The following is a 25,893-nucleotide window of genomic DNA, read 5'->3' on the forward strand; positions in this document are numbered from 1 at the left end:
GGCAGGGCTCAGGTCCGGAGGGGCAGTAGGAGATTTGGGGCAGACATTTGAGCAGCCAGCCCCTCCCAGGGAGGTGGGAAGGCAAGGTGAAGGGGTGCTCCCCGCCCTAATCCTCAGCCCCACTGGGGAGACAGGAATGTGCCTCCTAGGGTCCAGCAGCGACCTGGGAAATGGGGGGCTCGGGCCCCATGGGTCCCTCTGGCCTGAGGCGCCTTCCCTGGGAAGCCCAGCAAGCAGCTCCCTGCACACTAGTCAGGTCTGCCGGTGTTCTCCTCCCAGGAAACCCCCAGAGGGGACTCTCACCCCCAAACCCCAACCCCGAGCCTGCACCACCCCTTCTGGCTCAGGGGCCCTGTGCAGACCCTCTGTGCAGAACCCCGGGGAAGGGCCATGACGGCTGAGTAGGGGAAATTGCCAGTTGTCTTTTTCTTAAAAGGAGCTTCATAAATCTCCAATCCATCCAGCCACCACAGCAGAGTCCCTCTTCCTCCTCTGCTTCCTCACCTCTGAGGACAATGGGCTCCCTCCCTCCACAAGCTGCCTATCCCGTTGGAGAGCAGCTCTGGCTTTAGATCCAGTGTGCCTTTCTGTCATTCCCACAGAACCCCCGCCCCTCTCCGTCCTACATACCCATCGCCGAGACTACCCCGAATACCCTCAGCTGGCCCTAGCCCCCAGCAGCCCTGCCACACAGGCTTGGGTGAGGACCAAGCAGCCCAAGAAGATGGTGGAACCCTTCCCCGCCCTGGTCCCTCTGCTCCCCATGACCTCCCCAGAGTGGCACACCAGCCACAGACTGGTGAGGGCCCTGGAGGGAGTGGCCAATCACAAGGCAGTCCTGCCTTCCTCCCCCACTGGCCACAGTGCTAGACCACCGTGACCACTGGCCACAGCGCTGGATCACTGTGAGCAGACCTTGAGGCAGACGACATCTGCTCAGCCCACCACGGGCATCTCTGGGAATGAACCTGGACTGAGGGCTGTGCTGCCAGATTCTCTTTTATTAGCCAAGTAGGACAAAGAACAGGTCACAACATCACAGGAAGTCAGACAGACAGACGGAGGGATACACAGGACAGAGTGTCATGCTGTACTATACAGGGGGTGGAGCAGGGGAAGGGCATTTGAGTCTTGTTTTTTCAACTAACAGAATAAATAAATATGGTACACAGTGGTTTTGCCACGGGCTGGCACGACCTCTAAGCACAAAAGGTCACAAAACAGCTGGTTTGGAAAGCAGTCTGTACAGCCCGCTGTTGCGGAGTCGGGGTGGGGGCCCAGGCCCCTGGATCATGCTCTGGGGAAGTGAGGAAGCAGGGAAATGGAGACCTCAAACAGGAGGGAGAGAGGAATGAGGCCTTCCTGGAAGTAACAGTCAGAGCCTCTGGCTCTCAGCCTTGAGATGACCAGGCCAACCTGGGAGAGACTTCAGCCTCAGTCTCAGGTGTGGTGGGCCTGCCCCAAGCTCATAGGAGATGCAGGGTACCGCTTACAAGTACTCTCCCCTCTTGCTCTCTAGCTGCTTTCAGTCACTGATGCTGGTCCCCTAAGCTACGTTGAGATCTGCCCGGGGAAGGGGACGACATATACTTTCCTTGCCTTCTCTGGGCTGGTGGAATTGGGTCAATTGAATGAGGAAGTATTGACAAAGCTCTGAGGGAAGATGGGCTGAGCTGGAGGTGGGCCTGGTTCTGCCATAAGAGAACATGACTCCAGGGTGGACTTGCTCCTTGGGAAGTCAGGGGAGGCTTCCTGGAGGAGGTGGTAGTGTCTAGAGCTATTGGATTCCAAGGTCCAGTGACAGTCATTTGCCTCCAGGGACAGGCAAAAAGCTTCAGTCCCCATGCCTGGGCTAGATGAGATTGCTTTCATTTCAGAAACAGAACTTCCTGGAGCTGATTGCAGAGGATAAACCAGAAATCCCTATTGTCTCCTAGAGTTTCTGCTACCCTCCTGTCTCCCTGCCCAAGTCTCTCCTCTGATCTCCTGTGGCTGTTGGATTCACCTTCCAAATCTCAGATACCTGATCCTGGCTCAACTGATCCCCCTGTTCAGAAACCCTCACCTGCCTGCCTTGGTCCCTTCCACATCCAGGTGAGATCTTGGATTCAAGACCCTCAGCCCCACCTCTCATGAAGCCAGCCACCATTTCCCGATCATCCACAAAGTCTCACTCCACTGCTTTGTTCAAACAGCTTTCTTGGCCCAAGCTACCATCCCCCTCACTTTGCTCCCATCCAAAGCCGTCTCCATCTGCCCTAGCCCAGACGAACTCCCCAAGGGTCATGGGCATCGACTACTCTGCAAAGCAATCCTGCCAGTAGACCCCCCTCTCTTCCCACTGGGAGAGGAGGTAAGCCTTAGGAATCTTTACCCTGGTTTTCAGATGCAACTTCCCTAGGCAGGGTGTGGAGGCTTCAGTGGTGAGCTGCACAGGGTTGGGCATCATGACCCAGAATCTGTGCAAGCCATTTCCTTCCCCTTACCCTGAGCCCCTGAGACCATGTGAAGGCTTAGAGATGGGGTGACCACAGAGGCTGGACTAAAACTCAAGAAAAACAGGATCAAATCCAGATTGTCTCAACTTGAAAGGACCCATTATACTTACTGGGGAAACTGAGATGCAGAGACTGTGGCTGTACCCATGGAGGGGCTTGTGCGTGCGACACCCACTGCTCCACATCAAGGCAACAGTCATTTTCTAATTCATACATTGTGCTTTTGAGAGCCTTTTCGTGGTTGTTATTAATTTAACTAAAAACTTCTGCCCCGCAAGGTTGTAAGCACAGACGTGCGGAACATTAGAGCTGGACAGGACGTTACAGGCCATCTAACCCAGGTGGAGAAATGGGCCCAGAGAGGCTATGGGCTGACTCAAGGTCACTCCACCTGGAGAGGGAGTTTGCTGGGCTGGGTTCCTGGCCATAAGCAGGAGCATACCTTTCCGAGCCAGTGACTACCTGGACAGAAGCCCTTACTTCGACAGCTGGCTCTGGGACAGGACGCCAGCAGAAGTCTGAGACTCCGCACTGCTGCGTGGTTTGGTTTGCGCTTACGGTGATCAGGAGCTGGAGTCCGACCTTCCCTCCTGGCTTAGCCACACCCCTGCCCTGGACACTAACTTTGAACCTGGAGGCCCAGGGCGTGGGACTGCATTCCTCTGAAGACTCTTCTCTGAGAGCACCCATTCCCTGCTGCCTCCCTCCACCCAGGGAAGTCTCACCAAAGAGAGGTCTAGAGCCCTGTGATCAGGCCTGGATGAACGCTGTTGCAGCCAGAGATGCTGCCTTGCCATTCTACTGCCCGCCCCACTCTGACTCCTGCCTCCACTCCCTTCCTCCTCAATCAGGGGTATTGGGGGGGCCTCAAAGCTAGAAAAGAGAGAGAAGAGAACATGCCCTTCTAGACTCTGGGCTAGGGGGAGGGGGGCAATTAGTGCCCCCTCCTGCCTGCAGCTCCAGTGGTTCCAGGGTCTCCAGCGAGGGCCGTATCACCTCTACTGGGGATGCAAAGGAACAGCTGCCTCAAGAGGGTGCCAGCGGGGAGGAGACAGGCAGGGAAGAAGCAAAAGGAGAGGAACAGGAAGAAGCAAAATTACTAAAACTAAAAAGCCACAGCCCCAAACAAAACATAGCTTGGGAACTGACGACATCAACACAGCCAGCACCAAAGAAAGAAAGCAGGAGCAGGGAGGAGAGACATGGGGGAAGATCCAGAGTAGGGGAAGACAGAGGCTGGGGAGAGAAGGGGTGGGGAATTGGACAGAGACAGGGAGAGAGCGGTCAGGGAAGAAGAAAGGGGAGACAGAGAGACAGAGAGAAGGGAAGGCCAGAGTGAGATGCGGAAGCTGCAGGTGGAGGCAGGAGCAGCAGAGGAGAAGAGATGGAGCGGGGCAGGGGGCCTGGGGCAGGCAGGTGCCTGAAAATATAGCTTTATATATCTCACATTCCACACACAAACTTACTAGGGACAGAAGGGGAGGAAGGGAGGGATGGGAGGAGGTGACGCTGAGGTGGGGATCTAGCCAGCGAGAGCTTCTCACTCCCCGAGGAAAGCTGGGGGCACCAGCCTCTCACCTCCTCCCCATTCAGCCTCCGTGGGATCCAAGCAGGGCCATGCAGAGGGCATAGGTGTGGGCTTCACCGAGGGCTGGAGCTCTGGTGAGGGGAGGGGGAGAGGGACAGGAAGCAGGACTCCAAGGCTCCGGGGTCCCTGGGCTCCTGGAGTTAACTCCCTGAAAGCCGTCTTGGGATAACCATGGGGCTGGGCTGGGGGCACCCAAGAGCCCTGGCTGGGTGGGAGGCCAGCAGTCAGTTGGGCAGCATATCGAGTCCCAGGGAGGCCGCGTGCTGCTTGGCCCGAAGCCGCAGGTTCTCGATGCTCGTGGTTTTACTGTTCAGGGCAGCCGAGGCAGGTGCCAGGCCTGCGGGGGGTGCGGGCAGCAGTGGAGACCCCCATACGCCCTGGTGGGCAGCAGCGGCCGCTGACAGCGACTGGTAGTAGGACTGGCAGTGCAGTGAGCCCAGAGGGGCCATGTTGACGCCCAGGTAGGGCACAGCGGCGGCGGCAGCCGCAGCAGCAGCAGGGGCCGGGCCCCCCACTTCGAAGGAAGAGTAGTGCACCAGGTTGTTGGTGGCGGCCATGTGCTGGCGGAATTGCTCCTGCAGACGGAAGAGGCTCAGCGGGGATGAGGAGTAAGAGTGGGAGGGGCCCAGGAGGCCGCCCCCCGGGGCTGCAGGGGCCAGGGCCAGGCTGCCCGGGGAATCTGCAAGCAGAGAACCAAGAATCGAGGACTCAGGACAGGGCACTGGTCTGCCAGGAGGGGCTGCCTCGGCCTTGCCACCCCCTTGGAGCTGCAGACAGGACAGGCTTTGGCTGAAACCATATCCACCCATCTCAGCCAGGGCTGAGCATCCCCCAGAATCCCGGGAGGGAGGGACCCAAGCTTCCTGGAGGAGCACCAGACTCTGCCAAGGCCCCCATGTCTGACTTCTTAGGGAGACTCCTTTTCTTTTCTTTCTTTCTTTTCGTTGTTGTTGTTGTTGTTGTTTGGTTTTGGTGGGACAAAAGAGTTTTATTTACTCTTGAAATCGTCACAACAGAATCACAGATTGACATGGGGAATGGCTGAGCCATAAGCAAATCAGGTAGCACAGAAATGTCCCTCCCAAAGACTCCTTTTCTTTTCAAGGGCAGTCACCTCCCCTTCCCCTCTCCTGTCTGTGGCTCCCCTTCCCCTCCAGCTCTCAGCTCACAGCCCCATCCCCTCCCTGCCTGAGCCCAGGGTTTGTGTCTGAGCTATGCCTCCTGCCAGAGCTCTGTTCCTTCAAAAACACAGCTCTGAGTCTCTGCTGCATGCGGGACTCTCTGGTACCCATATGGTACTCACCCAGTATGCACTGGTACATCTGTACTGGTTGTTAAAATACTGGAAAATTTCCACAATGCGTGATAAATAGCTTTTGCCCTGAGCTCCCCAAGTACCCCTCCCCTGCCACAGAGCCTCTCCCCCGACCCCCCGAATTCCCTGGACCTTTCCAGGATTCAGCAACTAAAGGGTGACCACCTGGAACAGGCCTGCTATGGCCAAGTCCTTTCTCTGGGTCAGGTCCAGTGCCACAAAGGCTAATTCTACCACTGCTCTGACCCCACTTGCGTAGCCAGGCCCCCGTGCTACTAGACCTTGTTGTCCTCCCTAGGCTGGGCCCCGGCCCACCCACAGCTGCTGCCGAGCCTCACCTGCCTTGGGGCTGCCCCTCTTGCAGCCCAGCCCCTTGCTCTCAGCCCCAGGGCTCTTCTCAGTTTGGGGATCCACAGCCCCTGCCCGGGGGTCTTCCTCCCGGTCGAGCTGGTCTTCAGGGGCTGACTCACTGGCCGACTGCTCAGATAGGCTCAGGTGAAGCTCAGCAGGGGGGTCACCGCTGGGCAGGCTGGGGGGCTGGTCAGTCTCCAACTGGGTGTCTGGAATCGGGGCCTCAGCCTTTCCTTCCCCGTGGGAGCCCTCAGCCTCCTTCTGCTTCTGGAGCTGCTCTTTCTGCAGGCTGCGCTGCTTCTTCCGGAACTTGGCCCTGCGGTTCTTGAACCACACCTGGGAACAGGGTGAGGAGCAGCAGGAGTGGAGGGGAGCAGCAGGAGTGGGAGGGGAGCAGCAGGAGTGGAGGGGAGCAGCAGGAGTGGGAGGGGGAGCAGCAGGAGTGGAGGAGGAGCAGCAGGAGTGGAGGGGGAGCAGCAGGAGTGGGAGGGGGAACAGCAGGAGTGGGAGGGGGAGCAGCAGGAGTGGGAGGGGAGCAGCAGGAATGGAGGGGAGCAGCAGGAGTGGGGGGGAGCAGCAGGAGTGGAGGGGGAGCAGCAGGAGTTGGGGGGGAGCAGCAGGAGTGGGAGGGGAGCAGCAGGAATGGAGGGGAGCAGCAGGAGTGGGGGGGAGCAGCATGAGTGGAGGGGGAGCAGCAGGAGTTGGGGGGGAGCAGCAGGAGTGGGAGGGGGAGCAGCAGGAGTGGGAGGGGAGCAGCAGGAGTGGAGGGGGAGCAGCAGGAGTTGGGGGGGAGCAGCAGGAGTGGGGGTGAGCATCAGGAGTGGAGGGTGAGCATCAGGAGTGGAGGGGGAGCAGCAGGAGTGGGAGGGGAGCAGCAGGAGTGGAGGGGAGCAGCAGGTGTTGGGGGGGAGCAGCAGGAGTGGAGGGGGAGCAGCAGGAGTGGAGGAGGAACAGCAGGAGTGGGAGGGGGAGCAGCAGGAGTGGGGGGGGAGCAGCAGGAGTGGAGGGGGAGCAGCAGGAGTGGGAGGGGGAGCAGCAGGAGTGGGAGGGGAGCAGCAGGAGTGGGAGGGGAGCAGCAGGAGTGGGGGGGGAGCAGCAGGAGTGGAGGGGGAGCAGCAGGAGTGGGAGGGGGAGCAGCAGGAGTGGGGGGGAGCATCAGGAGTGGAGGTGAGCAGCAGGAGTGGGAGGGGAGCAGCAGGAGTGGGAGGGGGAGCAGCATGAGTAGGAGGGGAGCAGCATGAGTGGAGGGGGAGCAGCAGGAGTGGGAAGGGGAGCAGCAGGAGTGGGAGGGGAGCAGCAGGAGTGGAGGGGGAGCAGCATGAGTGGAGGGGGAGCAGCAGGAGTGGGAAGGGGAGCAGCAGGAGTCAGGGGGGAGCAGCAGGAGTTGGGGGGGAGCAGCAGAGTTGTGGAGCAGGGTGCTCCCACAGGGAATGTGAGTGACAAGGTTGCCCCCGCCTTGTAGCAAACACACACCCACAATCCTTTCCAGCCCACCCTCCCTGTCACTGAAGGCATTCATGGAGACACCAGTTGCAGTTTGGCACCGAGGGCTGAAGTGCTGGCTCCTGGACAGCAGGAAGCCAGATAGATGGGCTGGTGCTTGCCTGCAAGGTCTAGCTAGAGGAGCTGGGTCCTACCTGTACCCGGGCCTCAGGTAGGTTGGTGCACATGGCCAGCCTCTCACGCATCACCACATCTGGGTAGTGAGTCTTCTGGAAGGTCTTTTCCAGGGCCTCGAGCTGCTGAGCCGTGAACGCCGTGCGGCTGCGACGCTGTTTGCGGTGCTGGGAGCCATAGCGGGCCTCCAAGATGATGTCTTGAAATGTACAGCCGTTGGAGGGCAAGGAGAGGGGGCCCATTTAATTATGGGAAATAGAGTTTGAATCTTACCCTGCTCTGACCCACTGTGTTCCTGCCAGAGCTAGACCCTGGTCCTTCCCCCTTGGAAATCACCCATCTCCTCTCCATGTGGCTGGATTTTCAAGATCGCTCCACCCCATCATTCACTATCAGGACCACTGAGGTCTAGCTCATCTCTATGAATGGCTGTCAGGAATATGACTGAGGGGGATCTTCCTTATTTGGTTTGGGGTGGGTGGGTAGGTAGGTGGGTGGGCATTGCCCTAAAATCCTTAAAGTCCCAGAATAATAAGGGTATAATATTCTGAGAGTACATGATGCTAATAATTTGGAAGTCCATGTCACAAAGCTTCTAATAGCCTATGACCCTTAGATTCTAGATACCAACAGAATACTGTCCCGACTATGAGAAGCCAGGCCATGACTTATCTGCAAGGTACAGTTAGGAGAGGTCTGACTGAGTAGATGGAATTCACTGGCACTTGATCCTATGTCCTCTGGGTATGAATCTCATCGTCCCCGTTGGCCTATGAATCTCTGATGGCAGGACCTGAGGCTCCTGCTCTTATGTCTCCTCAACAGAAACCCTGGCTCTGGCAGGGCCCTCAGAACACAGAAAAGGCTTCTTGCGTGTGGTCTTGACCCTTCTAGCTGCTTCCTCCAGGAGGGAAGGACAAAGAGAGCAGGTACTAACCACTACAGGCTTGGAGGGGAGACAGGCCTGGTGGACCACAGATTCCACAGTCCTGCCCACGTGCTGGGAACATGAACCTCCCAGCATAGATGTCTGTCTGGGGTTGCTGTCTAGCCTCCAACCTTTCTGCTTGACCAGTCCCTGGAGGATGGACAGTTAACCTCTCTCTCCCCACCTACCATCACCCATAAGTGGACCCTGGACTATCTATGCTGAAGGGAACCCGAGCTGTGACAACCTCTGCACAGGGCTGCCAAGGTCCTTCCCCTGCACTCCAGGGACTGGGGAGTCAACGCCACACTCTGAACGAGGAAGCAGGAGGCAACTGGGTATCCAGGAAGCCTCAGACTTTGGGCTGCTCCTTTTTCAGTGTAAAGAGGGAGCCCTGAACCTCTTACAAACTGGCACTAATCCCAGCCTGGACCGAGCCCTGAGCTCACGCTGGTCACGCTGTGAAGGGGAAGGAGTGAGGACCCTTCTCCGTAGAACACTGGGTGTGGGAGCAACAGGTCAGCCTTCTGCTGCTGGCTCCAGGGACTACAAAGGTGGCGGGGAGTCACAGCCTGGGAGGCCAGGCTCTCTGTACCATCAGCAAAACCCCCTGCTGGAAGGCGAGGCCTCCATACAAAGGCCCGCCTGGAGCTCATATCCCTCCTTCCTAAGACTAGAGAATTGGTGGGAGCACTGAATACTCCACTTCCTCTGTCCCCACCAGCAGAGGTGAGCCTCTGTCCCTGACTCTTCCTCTGTGAGCCCTGGAACATGGTAAGGATCAAATGTCACCAGCAGCTTGGGCACAGGGAATTCACTCCAAACCAGAGAAGCAGCCATAGCCCAGGCAGGACTGCACCCACATTCCCATACTGGAGACTGATGACCCCATGCTAATCTACAGAAGGTGACCAGGGGCTCCATTTTATCCACTGAGCCCTTCCCAGAGCCTGGCAGGGTCTAGAGGAGTAGAAGCGGCTGCCTCACCCTCCCTGCCAGACCGGAACCCCTACCCAGGCCTCGTATCCCATCCCATTTCTGTGCCTTTACTCATGCTAGTCCCCCTTCCTTGCCCTCTTAAGGCCTGACTCCTGCTCCGTGGCCTCCAGGAAGCCCTCCCTGACTGCATCAGCTGATCATGCTTCTCTGGTCTGCCCCACCATTTGATCCTGGCCACATTCTTCCTGCCGTGCCCTCTCGTGGGTCTCTGGGCACCTGGTCTCCCTGGGAGTGCCCTAAAGCCCTCTGAGGACCACCTGGCCCAGGGCCAGAGCAATTCACCAGCTGCTTGAGGTTTGCCCTGGGACAGGATGGGGTGGGTGGCTTCACCTCCCAGGAAATCACGTTCCCCACCTATGCCATCAAATCCTTCCCACGCTCACTGAGGGGCTGCCAGGGCAGGGCAACAATCAGTTGAACTGGGGGAGGGGGGACCAGGCTGCGGCTCCCTCATGGGCACTTCGCTTGGGACCTGGGTAATAATTTCCTCTGAGCACCTACAAGCCCTTACTGAATACCTTGAGTATGTTATCTCAAATAACATCCCAACCATCCTATGGGAACATTCCAACATGTTCCCTGTTTATAAAGGGGGAAGCTGAGGCTCAGAGAAGAGAGGTGAGTGGGCAGACCCTACAATGACTGCAAGTCTGTAACTTCAAAGCTCAGATTTTTAGCCATAATGTCACATTCTAATCTCCTACCCTGGCCCTGCCTAGAGTTAACCTCTCTGAGCCTCCATTTCCTTGTCCATAAAATGGACATAATAACCTCCCTTTACTCGAGTTGAATGGTTAGACGCACAGAGAGAGAGAGCGCGCCTCACACAGTGCCTGGCATACAGTCAGTGATCAAAACATGGGAGCTGTTACAGATGGGACTCCCTGGGCACTCCAGCCACTTCCTAGCTGGAATGCTCTGGGCTAGTCCCTTACCTCCTACCTCAGTCTCTCCATCTGTGAGGCAGGCTAATGAATCCCTCCCTCACAGGGTGGTTAAGGGACTCTGAAGGCACAGGGCAGCTCCAGGGCCCAGCACAGTGCTGGCAAACTAGGGTGCTCTGGACACTCACACACAGACTTTGAATTGACGTCTTCCTGAGTCTCCCAGAGTAAACGTTCCCAGTACTTCCTCCTGTCTTCACCTTCCAGAGCCTCTTCCCCCAGATCTCTCCTCCACCCCCAAGCCCCCGTCCCCACAAACGGCCCTTACCAGCCAGGCGCTCGGCCAGGGTAAGCGCGTGCACCGAGGGCCGGTAGTCAGGGGCGTGCTGGGCTTGCTGGGCCGCCTGCTGGTGCAGGTTGTACATGGCGCTGAGCGAGTTCATGGCGTGCAGTGAGTACCCGTTCACCCCGTAGTGCTGCATCGCGGCATGTGCCTGCAGACCAGGGAGAGGGAGGGGACGTGAGTGAGGCCATGCGGTCACACTCTACCCTGGCAGAGACACCACCCAAGGTCCGGGCCTTGGATGCCCACCTCACCCCTGAGAGATTCTGCTTCCCCGTCAGAAAGTGGCCTGCTTTGCCCACAGCTAAGAGCAAGAGGGCTCCTGCATGTATTTATTCATTCACCCACTCATTCATCGATTCACACAGCAGGACTTGTGTAGGGTTTAGTGCTCTGGGCTCTGGAGTCAGCCTGCCTGGGCTGGAATCTCCACTCTGCCACCTGGGAGCTTTGTGGCTTTGAGTAAGTCACTTAACTTCTCTGACCTTCAGTCTCTCCATCTGCAAAATGGGGTTAGTAATAGTACTTATCTCATGGGGTTGTTGCATGGATTAAGAGAAGCCTTTACAATAGGGCCTGGCACGTAGCATGTGCTCAAACATGTTACTCATTGGGATTCATCAATCCGTTTGCTGCTTCGTGCAGTCATCTCTTCATTTAATCACCCAGGCACTTACTCACTTGTACATCATTATTTTGCTCACACACCTATTATTTATTCAACAAACAGCCACTGAGGCTCACACGGGGCCAGGTCCAGAGCTGGCCTGGGATCACTGAGGCATTCGCTCTGATGAGATAGTGGATTACAACCCTCATATGCTGCACAGCTTTAAGAACACTATTACTATGACTGTGATACACACACTGCCATCGCCTCCCTCTATTCTCACCGTATTCCCAAGAAGCAAGCAGGCCAAGAGCAATGAACCCCATTTACCGATGAGTCTACTGGGGCTTGGAGAAAGAGCAGTGACATGTTGAGGCCACACAGCCTGTGCAAGGCCTGCTCTGCCCCACATTGCTTCAGCCTCATTCTTTGGTGGCCAACGCATCAGAGAGCACATGCCTTCTGCTGAGATGGCTCGCATCAGCCTGAGGCTGCCGGGGCCCCACCAGCCCCAGGGCTCCTCCAGACCCTTGCAGTCCTCATCTGAGTGCCCACCATGTATCGGCCTGAAACGTCACTTTTGGAATGTGGTCCATTTGATAAGAGGAAGAACGTGTCCAGATGTCTCAGCTCCCCACCCTCACTGAAGTGGACACGTCACCAAACATCCACAGCACACACATGCACACACGGGCGCACACACGCTTCATGCACAGATACACATACGCAGACATTCTCAGCAAAGCGTTCACGTAAGCAGTCAAATTTGCACACAGATTCAGCAACATTCACAAACACAATGTCATTACTTCCACAGTTCCACACATAGATGTTCTCACAGATACCTATCCACGCAGCAGATGTATCTACACACAAACATGATACTCATACACATTCATGTATTACACATATTCATTCAACAAATATTCATTAAGCACCCACATACTAAGTACCAAAGTCCTTGCCTTCGTGGAATTTACCTTCGAACGGAGGAAGGCTATAAAACAACAAATAAACGTATGTAATAAAGTCAGACAGGAATAAGTGCCCTAAAGAAAAATAAGGCAGAGGAAGAGCATAACAAGAGGCAAGGTGAGGCTGTTTTAGAACATGTGGTCAGGAAAGGGCACTATGATGTTTGAAGTAAGCCGTGTGAATCTCAGGGGTCGGGGGGACTCGGGGTGGTGGGGGGGAGATTTTCCAGGCAGAAGGAACAGCAAGGACAAAGGCCCTGAGGCATGAATAAGCTTGGTGTGTGTGTGAAACGGCAAGGAAACCAGGGTGGCTTGAGCACAGAGGGGGAGGGGGCAAGTGGGGGAGGGGAGGTGGGAGGGAGAGGAGGGGGCCAGATCCCAGGGGGTTTCATGGCCCATTGTAAGGAGTTTGAATTCTATCCTGAGTGTGATGGGAAGCTCCTGGATGGTCTTGAATAGGTGAGGACCATGACGATTTGTTGTTAAAAGCTCACTTCAGCTGCTGTATGGAGAACAGACTGCAGAGGGTCAAGAAGAGAAGCGAAGAGACCAGGCCACTGCAGAAGCCCAGGCCAGCGACCGAGGTGCCTTCCACTAGGGTGGTACGGGTGGACGGGGGAGAAGTGGTCAGAATCAGGACATAGTTTGAAGGTAGAATTGACATGACTGCTGATAGGTCAGTTATAAGATGTGAGGGAAAGAGGGCAAAAAAAGATTACTCTAGTTTTTGGCCTGAGCCACTGAGTGAAGATGGGTCTTTTCCTGAATCGGGAGCTCTAGGGGAGAAGCGGCTCTGGGAAGTAGGAGCAGGGGAATGAAAATCACGGCTTTTTGGGGACATGGTAAGTGTGAAATATGGATCTGACTTCCAAGTAAGAATGTTAAGTTGGGGGGACTTCCCTGGCAGTCCAGTGGTTAAAACTCCATGCTTCCACTGCAGGGGGCACGGGTTCGATCCCTGGTCGGGGAACTAAGATCCCGAAAGCCATACGGCGTGGCCAAAAAAAAAAAGAAAAAAAGAATGTTAAATTGGTAGCTGGATATATAAGTTGGGAGCTGAGGGCTGGATTTACAGATTTCTGAGTCGACACTCACACATGACACCTACCAACACTTACTTACAGAATCCCACTCTATGTACCATAAACATGACCCCAAAGGCAGAGATCTAAGAGAAAAGAGTGATGGACACGGCGACATAAAGTGTTTAAGCATTTGTATAATAGAATGTACCATAAAGAAATCTAAAAGGCAAACATCAAACCTGGGAAAATATTTACCATACATAACATAGCAAAATTGATTTAAAAAATAGCACAAATAAAAATAAAAGACAATACCCATAACATACAAAGAGCTCTTATATAGAAACAAAAAGACGGTCACCTTAATAAAAGATGGGCTAAGTAAATGAAGAGACAACTTTGTTTGTTTGGTTTTGGCTGCGCCTCACTGGCGGGATCTGCATTCCCTGACCAGTGACTGAACCCGGGCCCTTGGCGATGAGAGCGTAGAGTGTTAACCACTGGCCACTAGGGAATTCCGGAGACAACTTATTAAGGAAGAAAAACAAATAGCCGTCTGACATATGACCAAAAAATGCTCAGCCTTCCTTGTCACCAAAGAAATAAAAATAGAAACAATAAAATAAGAATTTCACCAATCACATTAGCAAATATGAAGAAAAATTATTACCCAGGGTTATTGAGGGGAGTAGGAAATGGTCCTTCTCCTACCTCACTGACAAAAGAGCTCTTTACTCCCTGCATCAAAAGCCTTTAGAGAGAGCATCATTGGACTCAACAATTCCATTTCTAGAAATTTATCCTTCAAGTATGCAGAGATATGGATATAGGAATATTTATGACAGCTTTGCTTATGATGGCAAACAATTGGAACCCTCACTGTCCATCAAGAGAGGATTAGTTCAGTAAATGAGGGAACAGTCGTGCCCGCAATGCAAGACGGTGGCACAGTTTAAAACAATGATGTGTATCTGTATGTGCTGATGCTCACAATATACTGTTGAGTGGAAGAAATAGGTAACAGTATGCATGATGTGATCCCATTTCTGTAATGTATGTATAAATATGCATAGGAAAAAAGTCCGGAAGGTTATACCCTGAAATGTTAACAGAGGTTATCTCTCGGAGATAGCAGATGGGATTACAGGTGATCTTCACGTTTATATTCCTTCTTTCTTTCCTTTTTGAGGGTGGGGGTGGGGGGAGGGTTATCTTTGTGTGCCAAGGGATGTGGGGATGGAGCCAGGCTCCAAAACGTGTCACAGGGGCCATGTGGGGAAGAGGGAACAGAGTTTAGAAGTAATTTTATTCACCCCCCACCCCGGTTGGGCTGGAATGCCCCTCCCCCACCAAACTCAGGGGATTTGTGGCCTTAAAACTCCACTGTTGTTAATGTGGTAAGTGACATTTTAATTGACTTAATTATTGCTGACCTCACAGTTTTTGATGCACGACAAGTCTTTATTAACGGACGCCAGGAGCAGTGCCTCTCGCGGCCCCAAAACCGCCCCAGCCCACTGGCCCTCTGACGGCCTCCGGAACCTTCGCAGTCTGGCGTCTGCCCACCCCTCCCCTCCAGCCTGATGCCCTCCCCCTCCCTGGTACCCAGCAATACCAGATTACCTGCCACTCCCACGTGTCACTTCCATGCCTTTGCTCCTGCTGGGCCTCCACCTGAAACATCATTGCCCTTCCTCCCACTGACCTGACAAGGCTACTCAGCTGACACCTACTCCTCAGAAATGGGGCACTCCCCACCTGCCCCTGAGAAGGCATCTCTCCCCTCTTCAGCCTGCACATAACTAAGCTCAGGTCACAGAAATGATGGTAACAACAACAGCTACCATTTACTGAACACACTGAGCGAGGCACCACACAAAGCACTTTACGTGGCTTTTCTTAATTCTAGCCCTGGACCAGTAGTGTGATGACACTTCTATCTCCCCCACTAGACTGAGCTCCTTGAGGGCAGAAAGTATATCTCATGCATTTCTGGATTCCCTACCTCAGCCCAGTCGCAGGGTCTGGCACAGAGGCAGGGCTCAGGAGATGAGGATCGGATGAATGAATTAATAATAACAACTATTTGTTAAGTGCCCCAGATACATCAGACATCCCCATCCATCCTCCCAACGCCCTAGGAGGTAGGGACTGTTATCACCCCCATCTCACAGATGCGGAAACGGAAGGTGAGAATGATCGGATAATTTGTTAAAGGCCACGCACCTAGGAAGTGGTAGAACAAGTTTCCACAGGTGAGGTGATGTTCCTCCCACCAGCTGGTGTTTCCTAACCCCACTCACAGGTTCTTACTCCGGCATGTTCCGTTCCCTGACTTCTAGCATCTCTGGTTTGATCCAAGGCAATAGGACAACAGCAGAGAAAAAGCACCTTCCCCCAGTGCGTGTGCTCATACATGCACGTGTGTGCACATGTGAGCGTGTGTATGTCGTGAGATGAGGCTGTGCAAGCCTGAATCCTCCCAGCTGAGCGCCTCTCTCCCCAGCCTCACACTCTCTTCCTTCTCCAGATGGACATCAGGGCCCCAGGTCTCCTCTGAGGCCACAGAGGGGCCCCTGACTGATGCTGCTGCTTACCATCCAAGCTGCACAGATGTGGTAGCACACAGCCACAGGCCTGCAGCTCATTTCAGTGATCACGTGCGGCCATGTGTGTACGCAGCCCGACTGTGACCAGGCACACGACTGTGTATGCATCTGCGTTTAGGTGGGTGTCTGTGGTTCTCTATATGTCTATGGGCTGGTGTGTGTGAACGTGTGTGTGTGTGTATGACCAGAGGAACGTACGCTAAATGGTACCCTCAGAAGTCATGTGGCCCTGAACAGGGTCTGAGAGAGAAACACAAAGAGAAAGAAAGAAAGAAAAAAAAGCAAAGAGATGGAGTTGATGCAGAGAGCAAGACAGATCAACACAGAGAAAATAAATAGATTTGTTTTACCCATTTTGGGTTTCTGTACCACCTAGCACAGAGCCTGGTACACAGCCAGTGCTTAGTAAAGAATAAATCTTGCATGCATGAGAAAGACTCACCAGCTAAGAGGTGGTAGGGGAGGCAGGGCCAGCACAGCCCAGTATGGTCCTCAGGCCCTGCTACCACCACCTTCTCTCTCCGCAGGACTATAAGTCTGGGACTGGGGGGAACCCTGCCCGGTAGGCACTTTTCCAGCCAAGGGGCAGCCCAGACCTGTCCCCCGGGGTCCTCAGCCAGGCCCAGCAGCTAGAGCCCCATCCACATCCAGTTCTGAGTGCTGTGGGTCCTAGGGTGAGGCCAAGAGCCGCCCAGGCTGGAGTCCTGCAGGGCTAGTCGGAGCCTCTAAACAGGGCCCTGCACCCCTGGCCCCAGGCCGGGCTGTGCATGGGCTCAGCCCACTGCACACTCCAAACAGAATCAATTATATATTTAAAAGGTGCCACCCCGCAATTCCTGGCGAGCCAGGAGAGCCATCCATCATGGAGCGGCCGTGTTTCACAAGCTGTCGAATTGTGCTTACATTGGTTAAAAGAATCTTTATATTTCATTAAGCAAGCAGATCGGCGGATGTCCCACCACAGGCACCATATAGATGGCTTTAATTTTCCAAATCTGCAAATGCATCCGTTATGTCCCCGCGTCGCTGCTGGCTGCGGCCTAATGCCCAGCCAATCGAAGAATCAAGCAGAATTTTATTAGGGGGCATTTTTTATAAATTAACGGCAGCACTGCTAGGAAATCACACGTAAGGCATCTTTGATTAAAAGGAAAGTGGACCCTTCCTTCAGCCACACCCGGCTCAGCCACCCCACAGAACTACCCCATCTCTCTTCGCCTCTTCCTCTCCTTTTCTGAACTTTTAATTCCCCCTCCATTTCTGCTCATTCCCCCATACAGTGGAGAACCAAGCAGAACAAATATGTTTAAAGGAAAGGAAAGAATGCAGGAGGGGAGGAACCAAAATTCTCTGAGCAATTTGCCTCCTCTGTTCCAAGCATGGTCAGACACATTATCTCACTACCAATGACAGCTACCTCTTACTGAACATTTACCGTGAGCCAAACCCTCTTCTGCTCACGTTAACAAGCTTCAACACAACCCTACTAGGTAGGACTTATTACCCCCACTATAGGAGTGAGAAAACTGAGGCTGAGAGAGGTAAAGTCACCTGCCCGAGGCCCCACAGTTACCAAGGGGTAGAGGCAGAACAGGAACCCTGGTTGCCGAGGATCTACCTGGTATTTATTTCCAGAGTGTGACCGAGAGCTAGGCACTGGTGAGGACTAGCCCTGGGTGCCAACAGCAGTGGGAGGGACTGTAGGGGGCCTGCTGCCCTGGACTTCCTGCCCTGAGAAATGCTACCACCCCTTCAGCCCTGGAGGCTCCCCAGTGACCCTCTGGGGGAAGAGGCCCCTGCTGCCTTTCCTCCTACCGAGTAGTTTGGAGACCAAAAGACTTTAGCTAGGCAGGTAGAAGAACACGAACACATGAACCCGGGAGCTCCAGACCAGGGCTCCTGCCCCAACCCCAGGCTGCTATTGACCCTGGCTAGGACCCTACCATCCCTGACCTCTTCTGTTACAACATTGACCCAACGGCTGCCCCAGGAGGGAGAGAAATCTTGGTTGGTCGGGGGAAGTGTGTAACCCAGCGTCGGCCAGCCACCTGAGGAAGCTGAGGGGGAGAGAGTCCTTCGTGTGTGTGCGTGTGTGCACATGAATGTGCGTGTGTGCACATGACTGTGTGTGAGTGGGTAGGGGGTAGCTGACCAAGATGACCCAAATGCCTTCCAGCTCTGAGTTAGTGGGTACAGGATTTTTTTTTTTATTCAAAACATTTTTTAAAATTAAAGTATAGTTGGGGGGCTTCCCTGGTGGCGCAGTGGTTGAGAATCTGCCTGCCGATGCAGGGGACACGGGTTCGAGCCCTGGTCTGGGAAGATCCCACATGCCGCGGAGCAACTAGGCCCGTGAGCCACAATTACTGAGCCTGCGCGTCTGGAGCCTGTGCTCTGCAACAAGAGAGGCCGCGACAGTGAGAGGCCCGTGCACCGCGATGAAGAGTGGCCCCCACTCGCCGCAACTAGAGAAAGCCCTCGCACAGAAACGAAGACCCAACACAGCCAAAAGTAAAATAAATAAATAATTTTTAAAAAAAAAATTAAAGTATAGTTGGAAATTCCCTGGCCATCCAGTGGTTAGGACTCAGGGCTTTCACTGCCGGGGCCTGGGTTCAATCCCTGGTCAGGGAACTAAGATGATCCTGCAAGCTACGCCCCAGCCAGAATAATTAATTAATTAATTGAAGTATAGTTGATTTACAATGTTGTGTTAGTTTACAGGACTTTAAGAGAAGATCTGTGCCCGGAACATGCCAGATACTCAACCATGGTAACCTCATTAATTTCTTACCCCAACTCTCTGAGGGAGGCACTATTATTATTCCCACTTTACAGATGAGGAATTGAGGCTCAGAGAAGGTGAGTCACCCTTGGCTGACCTGTTTGGGAACTGGAAAGCCTGAGCCGCCATCCCAGTAAGCACCCCTATTCCCATATCTGTTCTGAGTTGCCAGGAATCAGCAATGGGAGCATATGACACAAGAGGACACCGAAACCGCGACCTTACCCTGACCAAGGACCCTGCAGGCGCCAGGGCTAAGGGCAGACCTGAGATGAGGATACACCCAGCTGCTCCCTCTCAGATGTTGTTTATTTTCCAGATCAATTCTCAGGTCACTGCCGAACCCTCCAAGATCCCCGAATCTCCACTGTCAATGTCAGGCACGCCAAAGTGCAGAAAGCCCAGGAACCAGCCTCTTTCTCCCCTTGCCAGGCACCAGATTCCCCTCAGCCATGCCTCACTTCCCAGGAGGGTGAGCCAGGGCGCCCACAATTCAGCGACTCGATATGGCCAGCAAAACCACAGAGAACAGCCAAGGACACATTCTAGAGACACACATATTTGTCATTTCCACTTCCCCACCCTGCTCCCTCCTAACCCTCTGCACCAGCACCCTCCCACCCACTGAGACACAGCTCCCCACAGTCACCATGCCTCCTCCTCTAGGAACACTGTCCCTCCACCAGCATTACGTGGAGAACTCCTGATCCCTCACACTAGACTTACGCACCCCCTTCTCCAGGAAGCCTCCCCTGATAGGCCAGGCTGGGTCAGGTGACTTCTTGAACTCTCCATCATAGCATTACCTTACCAAACTGCAGTTGCCCATTTGCCTGCCCTTCACCCAAGATATCATAATAACTATTTTTTACCAGCCATCCTGAGACAGGCAGAATCTCATTTATCCTCACAACAATCTCATCCCATTTGACTGGTAAGCAAGCTGCAACCCAGAGACAGAGCCCAAAGCCACACAGCTACTCAACTTAGCCAAGATGGTATCCATGGAGTCTAACTCCAAAGCGTGAACTCAGTGCTCACCAAGAGCCCTTAACCTCACCAATCTGGGGCTCCTGCCAGGCAGGGTCTGGCTCCAGAGCAAGTACTCACTACCCAGCACAGGAGACATGAGACATTCATCCCACAAGTAAAGATAGAGCCACTGTTTGTCAGGCAATGAACTCTGGGGTAATGCAATGAGTTCCAGCTCCAGGGGCTCAAATTCTAGCAGAATGGTCAGATGGTCAAATGCCCTGGGTGAAGCTCTGGGAGATGTGAGAAGGGCAGCAAAACCCAGAACTGAGGGAGCCAAGGTCCAGAGTCTCCTCACCTGCCTGCCCTGCCCTACCCAGCAGGGAAGACTCCATGTCCCCACCAGAAGCCAAGCCACCTCCTGGCCATAGCTTCCTTCGGCCCTGACTTTGCCACAGACTGAGCCCTGACCCTGTCCCACACCAAGCCCTGGCCACTGCTCTCGTCTTGGCCATGCCCCACCCCCCAGTGGCATTTGATACAGGCACCATGATTAGCACATTGCTACCATTAACCCCTTGATTAATGTGCTTGATCCATGTGGTGAGGTAATGGGCTGTCCTCCAGCATCCCCCTTCCAGCTCAGCTGAGGGCCCCCAAAGTGGTCCTAAAGTTGGAGCCAAGGACCTCAGATGGTGGGCTTCAGGGTGTGTGGCTTTGCAAGGGTCAAGTCAGATGGGGTGCTGGTCTCCAGGCACCTAGAACTCATCAGTTTCTCAAAGGAGATTCTCACCTAGCCTCTTGGCTTAGGGATGGGAACAGAGCGGGGAGGAAGAGGAGCGCCAGCGCAGAGATCCCCAGAGTTCCGGGTGGGTCTCAGGACAGACCCCGGCCCCGGGGCCCTCTTGAGGAGCCCAGGCGCTTAGTTCCCTACACAAACTGTTATCCATTAACATCCAATTATCCCTCGGTCCGAGCCATTAATTATAAATCAGCCGCTAATTGGGGTAATTAGCCCCCCGCAGGCTAATGGGCCGAGACTGAGGGAGGCCCTTCTCAGTTTTTCTGATGTGCTCAATGTTGGGGGGGGTGCAAAGAAATCAGGCGGCTGGAGTTAATTTTTTTTTTTTTTAAGGCAGGGAAATGCAGCGGGGGAAGGATGAGAAAATGAGAAAGGCCAATTTTTGTTGTTTTTTTCTCGAATCCCATCCAGCGTTTGCTCTGGAGGACAGGCTGGCTCGGGGGAGGTCTGACCGCAGGCCCTGGGAATCGAACTGTCAGGATAATTGCTTGATTCTCCTCTTCCTTTCCAGTAGAGATGCAGCTAGAGAGCCAGAGAAGACCGAGGAGACCTGGACCGAGCTGGAGTGGAGCAGGGCAGGGTGGGCCACCAGCATTCCCGCCTCACACCCGCACGGAGGAGGCGGCCTCACTCGCCGGGTTTGCCCTGGCCCGGAGTGCCGCAGGTACCAGCTGGGTCGCCCCAGGATCATCCAGACCCAGGCCTGGCCAGGCATGAAACACGGACAGCAAGTCCCTGCTCCTGGCCCAGGTGTGGGCCTCGGGCTGCTGGAGGGGTGTGTCGTGCTGACTCGGCGATCCCGGATGCCCCCGTGCTCGGACAGAAGTATGGATAGATACAGGGACGTGCGGCCATGGGGAAGCAAACAACCCTGGGGCACAGACCCGTGGGGGCTGGAAGGGGCCGCGAGACCCAGTGGGCTCCAGTGACCTGGGGACACACTGAAGCAGCGCCTGCAGTGGCGGTAGACTGGTCTCAAGAAGTAACCCCGTCAGGGAAATGCACTCGGCCTGGTGACCGCAGATCCAGGGCACTCTTCCCCGCCGCTGCCGCTGCCGGAAACCCAGCTAAAGTTGGAAGAACAGGCGGGGCCAGAGCTGAGATCCTCGGTCTTTGCGAGCTGGGATGCCCGCCCATCTGGCAGCACTGGGCCGAGTCAAATAAGTTGTCCGAAGAACAGAGAGGTGACTAAGCGGAAAGAGAGATCGCTGGATGGTGGGAGGGCAGGCCAGGATAACGGAGAGCCCAGCTCAGCACCCGTCTTACCCAAGGGGAAACTGAGGCGCAGAGAGGAGCAATGACTCGCCCAAGGTCAGAGATGATGGGTACTCAGTGCAGAACGAAGGTCCAGAACGGACCACATGCTGGGCTTGCCACTCACCGTCCCCCCAGCACCCCTCCCTAACCCGCCCGCCTGCTCGGTAATGGGCTTTGGCGGGCGACGGGCGTCGTCGCCTGGGGCCTTGATTAGATATTTATTGCTGTCATTTACATGGGCACCGCGGGGCGGCCGAGCAGGACTGGGGGATGGGGGTGGGGGGGGACTGGGAACGAGGGAGAAGTGGGGGTTAGCTCCTCAAGGACCAGAGACCTGACAGGGGGAGTAAGCATCGGAGTGAGCATTGAGGCCCCAGGCTAGTGGTGGGAATCAGGGGAGCAGAGGCGGGGCGGGAGCTGTGGGCCGGGGGACCCTTGGGCTGAACTGGGTGAGGGGGAGAAGTGGCGCTGTTGCGACTCTGATGGGTGCCCTGGGGGTGTCTTGTGTGATATGCATGAGTGTCCGTGTGCGTTTAACCTGTGTATTTGGTATCTGTCTAAGGAGTTCTATGTGTCCAGCAGATCTGCCTGTGTGCCCCTATGTGTGTGTTCCTCTACCTGTGTGACTTCTCACCTGTATGTGTCTGAGTGAGCCACCCATAGCCCAGGTAACTCTAACCCATGCCTCTGACTCTGTGTGGCGGTCAGCGTGTGTATGTGTGTGTATCCCTATGTGTCTGTCCATCTGGATGGCCCCAAAATGTGTGGGTGTACAGGACTAGCTCAGAGACTGGGGAGGGAGGGGTCTCTGCCCTTAGGTCAGGTTCTGCAACCTACGGGCAAGTCCAAGTGCTCTAATCACCAAACTCAATCGGGCATTCCCTCAGAACCCAGGTTTCAGGGCAGCGGGCTCGGAGGGGAGGGCAGTGGGCTGATCCCCCATTCCAGGCCTGAGAGGGCCACAGTACTGTCAGCTCGGGGTCCTCTGAAAACTTTTGTTTCCTAAAGATCCACTAAGCTGCGTTTGAGGGGCTTTGCGGGGCTGGGTCTCCAGAGCAAGTTACGTTTGCATCGGAGCAGAGAAACGGCTCCAATTTCGAGATACACAGGATTCTGCGTGTGAAAGTGGTGGGGACCAGTGCAGGGGTCCTCCAAAAACTCACCCATTGCCCTTGAAGTTGACTCGCCAGCCCGAGGTCGGGTGGAGCCCATCGGAGGCCTGGGTGCTCACCTTCGAGGTTGCCTTCGCCCAGGGCGGGTTTCCACTCCTCTGCACCTTTGCCCTTCTGTTCCACTTTCTACGCGGCATCTGTGCGTCTGGCCGCACAAGTTCCCGCTTCGCAGCAAGAGTCGGCACCCATAAGGTCCGAGTGGGTGGGGGAAGGTGTTTACCCCCATCCTGAGTAGCGATTCTCTGCCTCTTGTCCAAAGACTGTATCTACCCCGGCCACGGAGGAGAGAGATTTGAGCCAGTTGTCCGGATAATTTGCTCTCACTGGGCAGCAAATTCGATTTTTTTCTGACCGCCTACACAAACATTAGCCCAGCTGGTTTGCAGAGAGGGGAGGTAGGGACTAAATTCACCGACCCTTTGGTCAGGCTGCCTTCTCTTTTGGGGAAAGACTGAGGATGAAGAGAAGTGAAAGACGAATCCCTGCAAAATTGAAAACAACTCTCACTCCACCCCACCTAAAACTAATAGACGACAGGACCTCCTAATAAGAGGCCGGGCCCAGCCAACCCGCCTGCAGCGCACAGGATCCCGAGCTCGAGTGGGAAAGACCCGGCCACCCGGCCGTCGCGGCTGCAAACTGGGAACAGCACAATTTCGCGGCTGCGGCGCAAACACCCGCCGCGAGGCCAACAGTACCCCGCCCAACCCCCAACACGTAAGGCCGATCGAGGCAGTAAAGCCCTCCTCTCTCCCCGACGTCCTTAACCCGGAGCCGCCTTCGAAAACCAGCACTAGCCCGATCGACCCCTTGCCTCTGCAGACTTTTCTAAAAGGAAAAAGATCGTCCCGCGCCCTGGGCGGACTGGCCCTGAGGCTGCGCAAGAGGCTTCGCGGGCTCCCTGCTTGGGGGATTCGAAACACTGAAAAAGGGCGGAAAGGGCGCGGATCCCGGCCTCCTCCCACCCCTCAATCCCGGACTCCCTCATCGGACAAATCACTAGCATGAGGAACACACACACACACACCGGAATCAGGGAAAGTTCGGGCCCCAGATCCGGGGCGAATTTGGAGGAGGAGAGGTTCCGCTCGGGCCCCCTACGCGCACCACCAGGGCTGCCGCGGCCCCGGCTCAGAGCCCGGAAACTTGTGATGGACGAGAAAGTTCAGCCGGCAGAGTCCGGGACACCGCTTGTCCCCGTCCAGAACCGGGTCACAGCTACCCGGTTTAGGAGGCCCAGAGAGGAGAGTCCCTGGCAGTGCCCCCAGCCCCTTGACCGCTCCACCCGAAGCACCATGAAGAGGCTCCGGGGGCTGGCCCCAGCCTGCGGTTCCACACGCAGCTCACCCGACCCATGCCAGCCGAGGCCGCGGGAGGCAAAACGAATTCCAGGGGTCTAGGCCCGTTGCGCCCCAAACACCCACCTGGGGAACTCCAGCCCGAGGCTGCATTTACGAGGACAGAAGCTGGCTGAGCGCTGAACCACCCCCGACCGGAGAATTCGTGCAAAATCGCAATCCCGAGAGAAAAGGCTCACTCGCCGCCGGTGGAGTTTGAGCCGGAGCTGCGCGGGCCGGACCAATGCGAGACCCCTGGTAATGCCCGGGTCACCGTGGGGGTCGCCGGGCGGCGTGGATGCGGAAGCTGGGGAGGCGCGGGCGGCCCCTGCGCTCCCAGGGCGGGGTCCTGGGCTGCGGGCCGCACCCCCTCCCCAGCCCCGGCCCCGGGCTCCGCGAAGCCCGGGGCCGCATCTGTTCCGCATTACCCCCGGCCACCTCCTCCCCGCCCCCTCCAAACTGAGAAAGATTTGTCTCCGCTTAATATCCAAACCTTTTTTGTATTTTTTTTTTTTCAGAGACGAAGTAATATCTTCCAAATGAGGCAAAACCGTGACGGATCCGAAGCTTTCTCTGCGGGTGCCTGCGTCTCCGCGGGCCGAGGCTTCCGTCTCTGCCTCGGCGCGTTTCTGCCCACGGCTCTCTCTTCTCTCTTTCTGCCTCGGAATTTCGAGTTCTGCGCTCTTTCTGGCTCCTTGGGCTGCTCCCTCTCTCTGACTCCGTTGTCAGCCTTGGGTATCCCTCCCTCCGTCTCACCCTGCTTGCCTCCCGGTCTCTCCCAGACTCTGTCTCCCTGGCCTTTTCCTCCTTCCTCTGTCCCTACGCAGTCTGTTTGTCTGTCTCCAAGTCCCTGGCCCCAAGCAAACTTTCCGGTCCTCCTAGCGGGTCTGGGATTGCAGGACCACTAGAGGGGTGGCGGTCCCCAGAGCTCTCGGCCTGCGTCCTCCCAGTCCCGTCTCAGTCCTGCCGGCCCCGCCCGCTCGCACCTGATCTCCCCGGCCCCCGCCGCCGCCGCCGCCGCCGCCACCGCTGCCATCTACGCGCGCCTTGGCGGGGGCTGGAGTTTTAAACGGCGTTTCCCGGGCGCCCCGCGCGGGCCCACGCGCTCCCTAATGGCCCGGGTGGCTGCCAATCACGCGCCTCTCCCGCCCCCGCCCCGCCCCGCCGGTGAGGCAAAGCGGCTCTCGGCCTAGGCTGCCCCGGTTCGACAGTCCGTGGGTCTGTGGGCCCGATCAGCGTCCGTCACTTCCTCCGAATCTCCGTGTCTCGGCCTCCCGGTCCCCGGATCTGCCTCTCTCGGGTCTGCAGAAGCCATAGGCCAATCCCTAGGGCGAGGGGGGTCTTGAGAAACCGTCCCCTCCCAAAGCCTCACCCACAGCTGGGCGCTTAGCACCAGGGTCAGCAAGCGATGGTGTGGGAGCGCCCTGACTGACTCCCACGCCCACCGTCCCTCTTTGAGATCGGTCCAGAGCTACACACACACACACACACACACACACACACACACACTCCCTATCAGTCCCACACCACCCGCAGCCCTGTCAGCCCAGTGCCACCACACCATCCCATCACCAGCCGTCAGAGCTCACCCCACACACACTCAGCCCGTACACAGGAGGGTGCTCCTAGCAGCCGGTCACCTGTCTGGCAGTCGGAGGCCTCTTGGAGAGGCTGCTGGCCTGGGACTCAGCTTCACACGAAGCACACGCACCTGTCTCAAGGGGGACAGACACCTGCCGCCTGGCCTACATGGGGAAAACCTCGGGCCTGGGATCCTCCCCGTTCCTACCAGTGCCCCACTCCCTCCAAGCAGGACCTGTTCGCAGG

At 55.8% G+C, this 25,893-nt stretch overlaps 1 protein-coding gene across 4 annotated transcripts; it reads right to left on the minus strand.

Moving 5' to 3' along the window:
* Positions 1–981: 981 nt before the first annotated feature.
* DMBX1 (diencephalon/mesencephalon homeobox 1) lies at positions 982–25,019 on the minus strand. Of its 4 annotated transcripts, none has more exons than XM_082454668.1 (6): positions 24,560–25,019; positions 24,154–24,293; positions 10,509–10,674; positions 7,390–7,568; positions 5,740–6,088; positions 982–4,765 (listed from the first exon to the last, which is right to left on the minus strand). In XM_082454668.1, exons 2-6 carry the CDS (start codon positions 24,178–24,180, stop codon positions 4,311–4,313), a joined length of 1,176 nt encoding a protein of 391 aa, XP_082310794.1. In that variant the 5' UTR covers positions 24,181–24,293; positions 24,560–25,019; the 3' UTR covers positions 982–4,310. The 4 variants fall into 4 exon arrangements, with proteins under 4 accessions (XP_082310794.1, XP_082310795.1, XP_082310796.1 ...); XM_082454669.1 differs by having other exon boundaries at positions 982–4,234; positions 4,293–4,765; positions 24,154–25,019; XM_082454670.1 differs by lacking the exon at positions 24,154–24,293.
* Positions 25,020–25,893: the final 874 nt, after the last annotated feature.

The sequence above is a fragment of the Balaenoptera physalus genome (assembly GCF_965194825.1).
Source record: "Balaenoptera physalus genome assembly, chromosome: 1".
Taxonomy (NCBI): Eukaryota; Metazoa; Chordata; class Mammalia; order Artiodactyla; family Balaenopteridae; genus Balaenoptera; species Balaenoptera physalus.

Bases quoted from the DNA above. Each gene is read 5' to 3' on its own strand.
- DMBX1 (XM_082454668.1), bottom strand. From the start codon at position 24,180: ATGCAGCCTCGGGCTGGAGTTCCCCAG. The intron at 7,569-10,508 runs GTAAGGGCCGTT...GTACATTTCAAG, and splicing joins CCTGGCCGAGCGCCTGGCTG to ACATCATCTTGGAGGCCCGC. The intron at 6,089-7,389 runs GTAGGACCCAGC...CCCTGTTCCCAG, and splicing joins TACCTGAGGCCCGGGTACAG to GTGTGGTTCAAGAACCGCAG.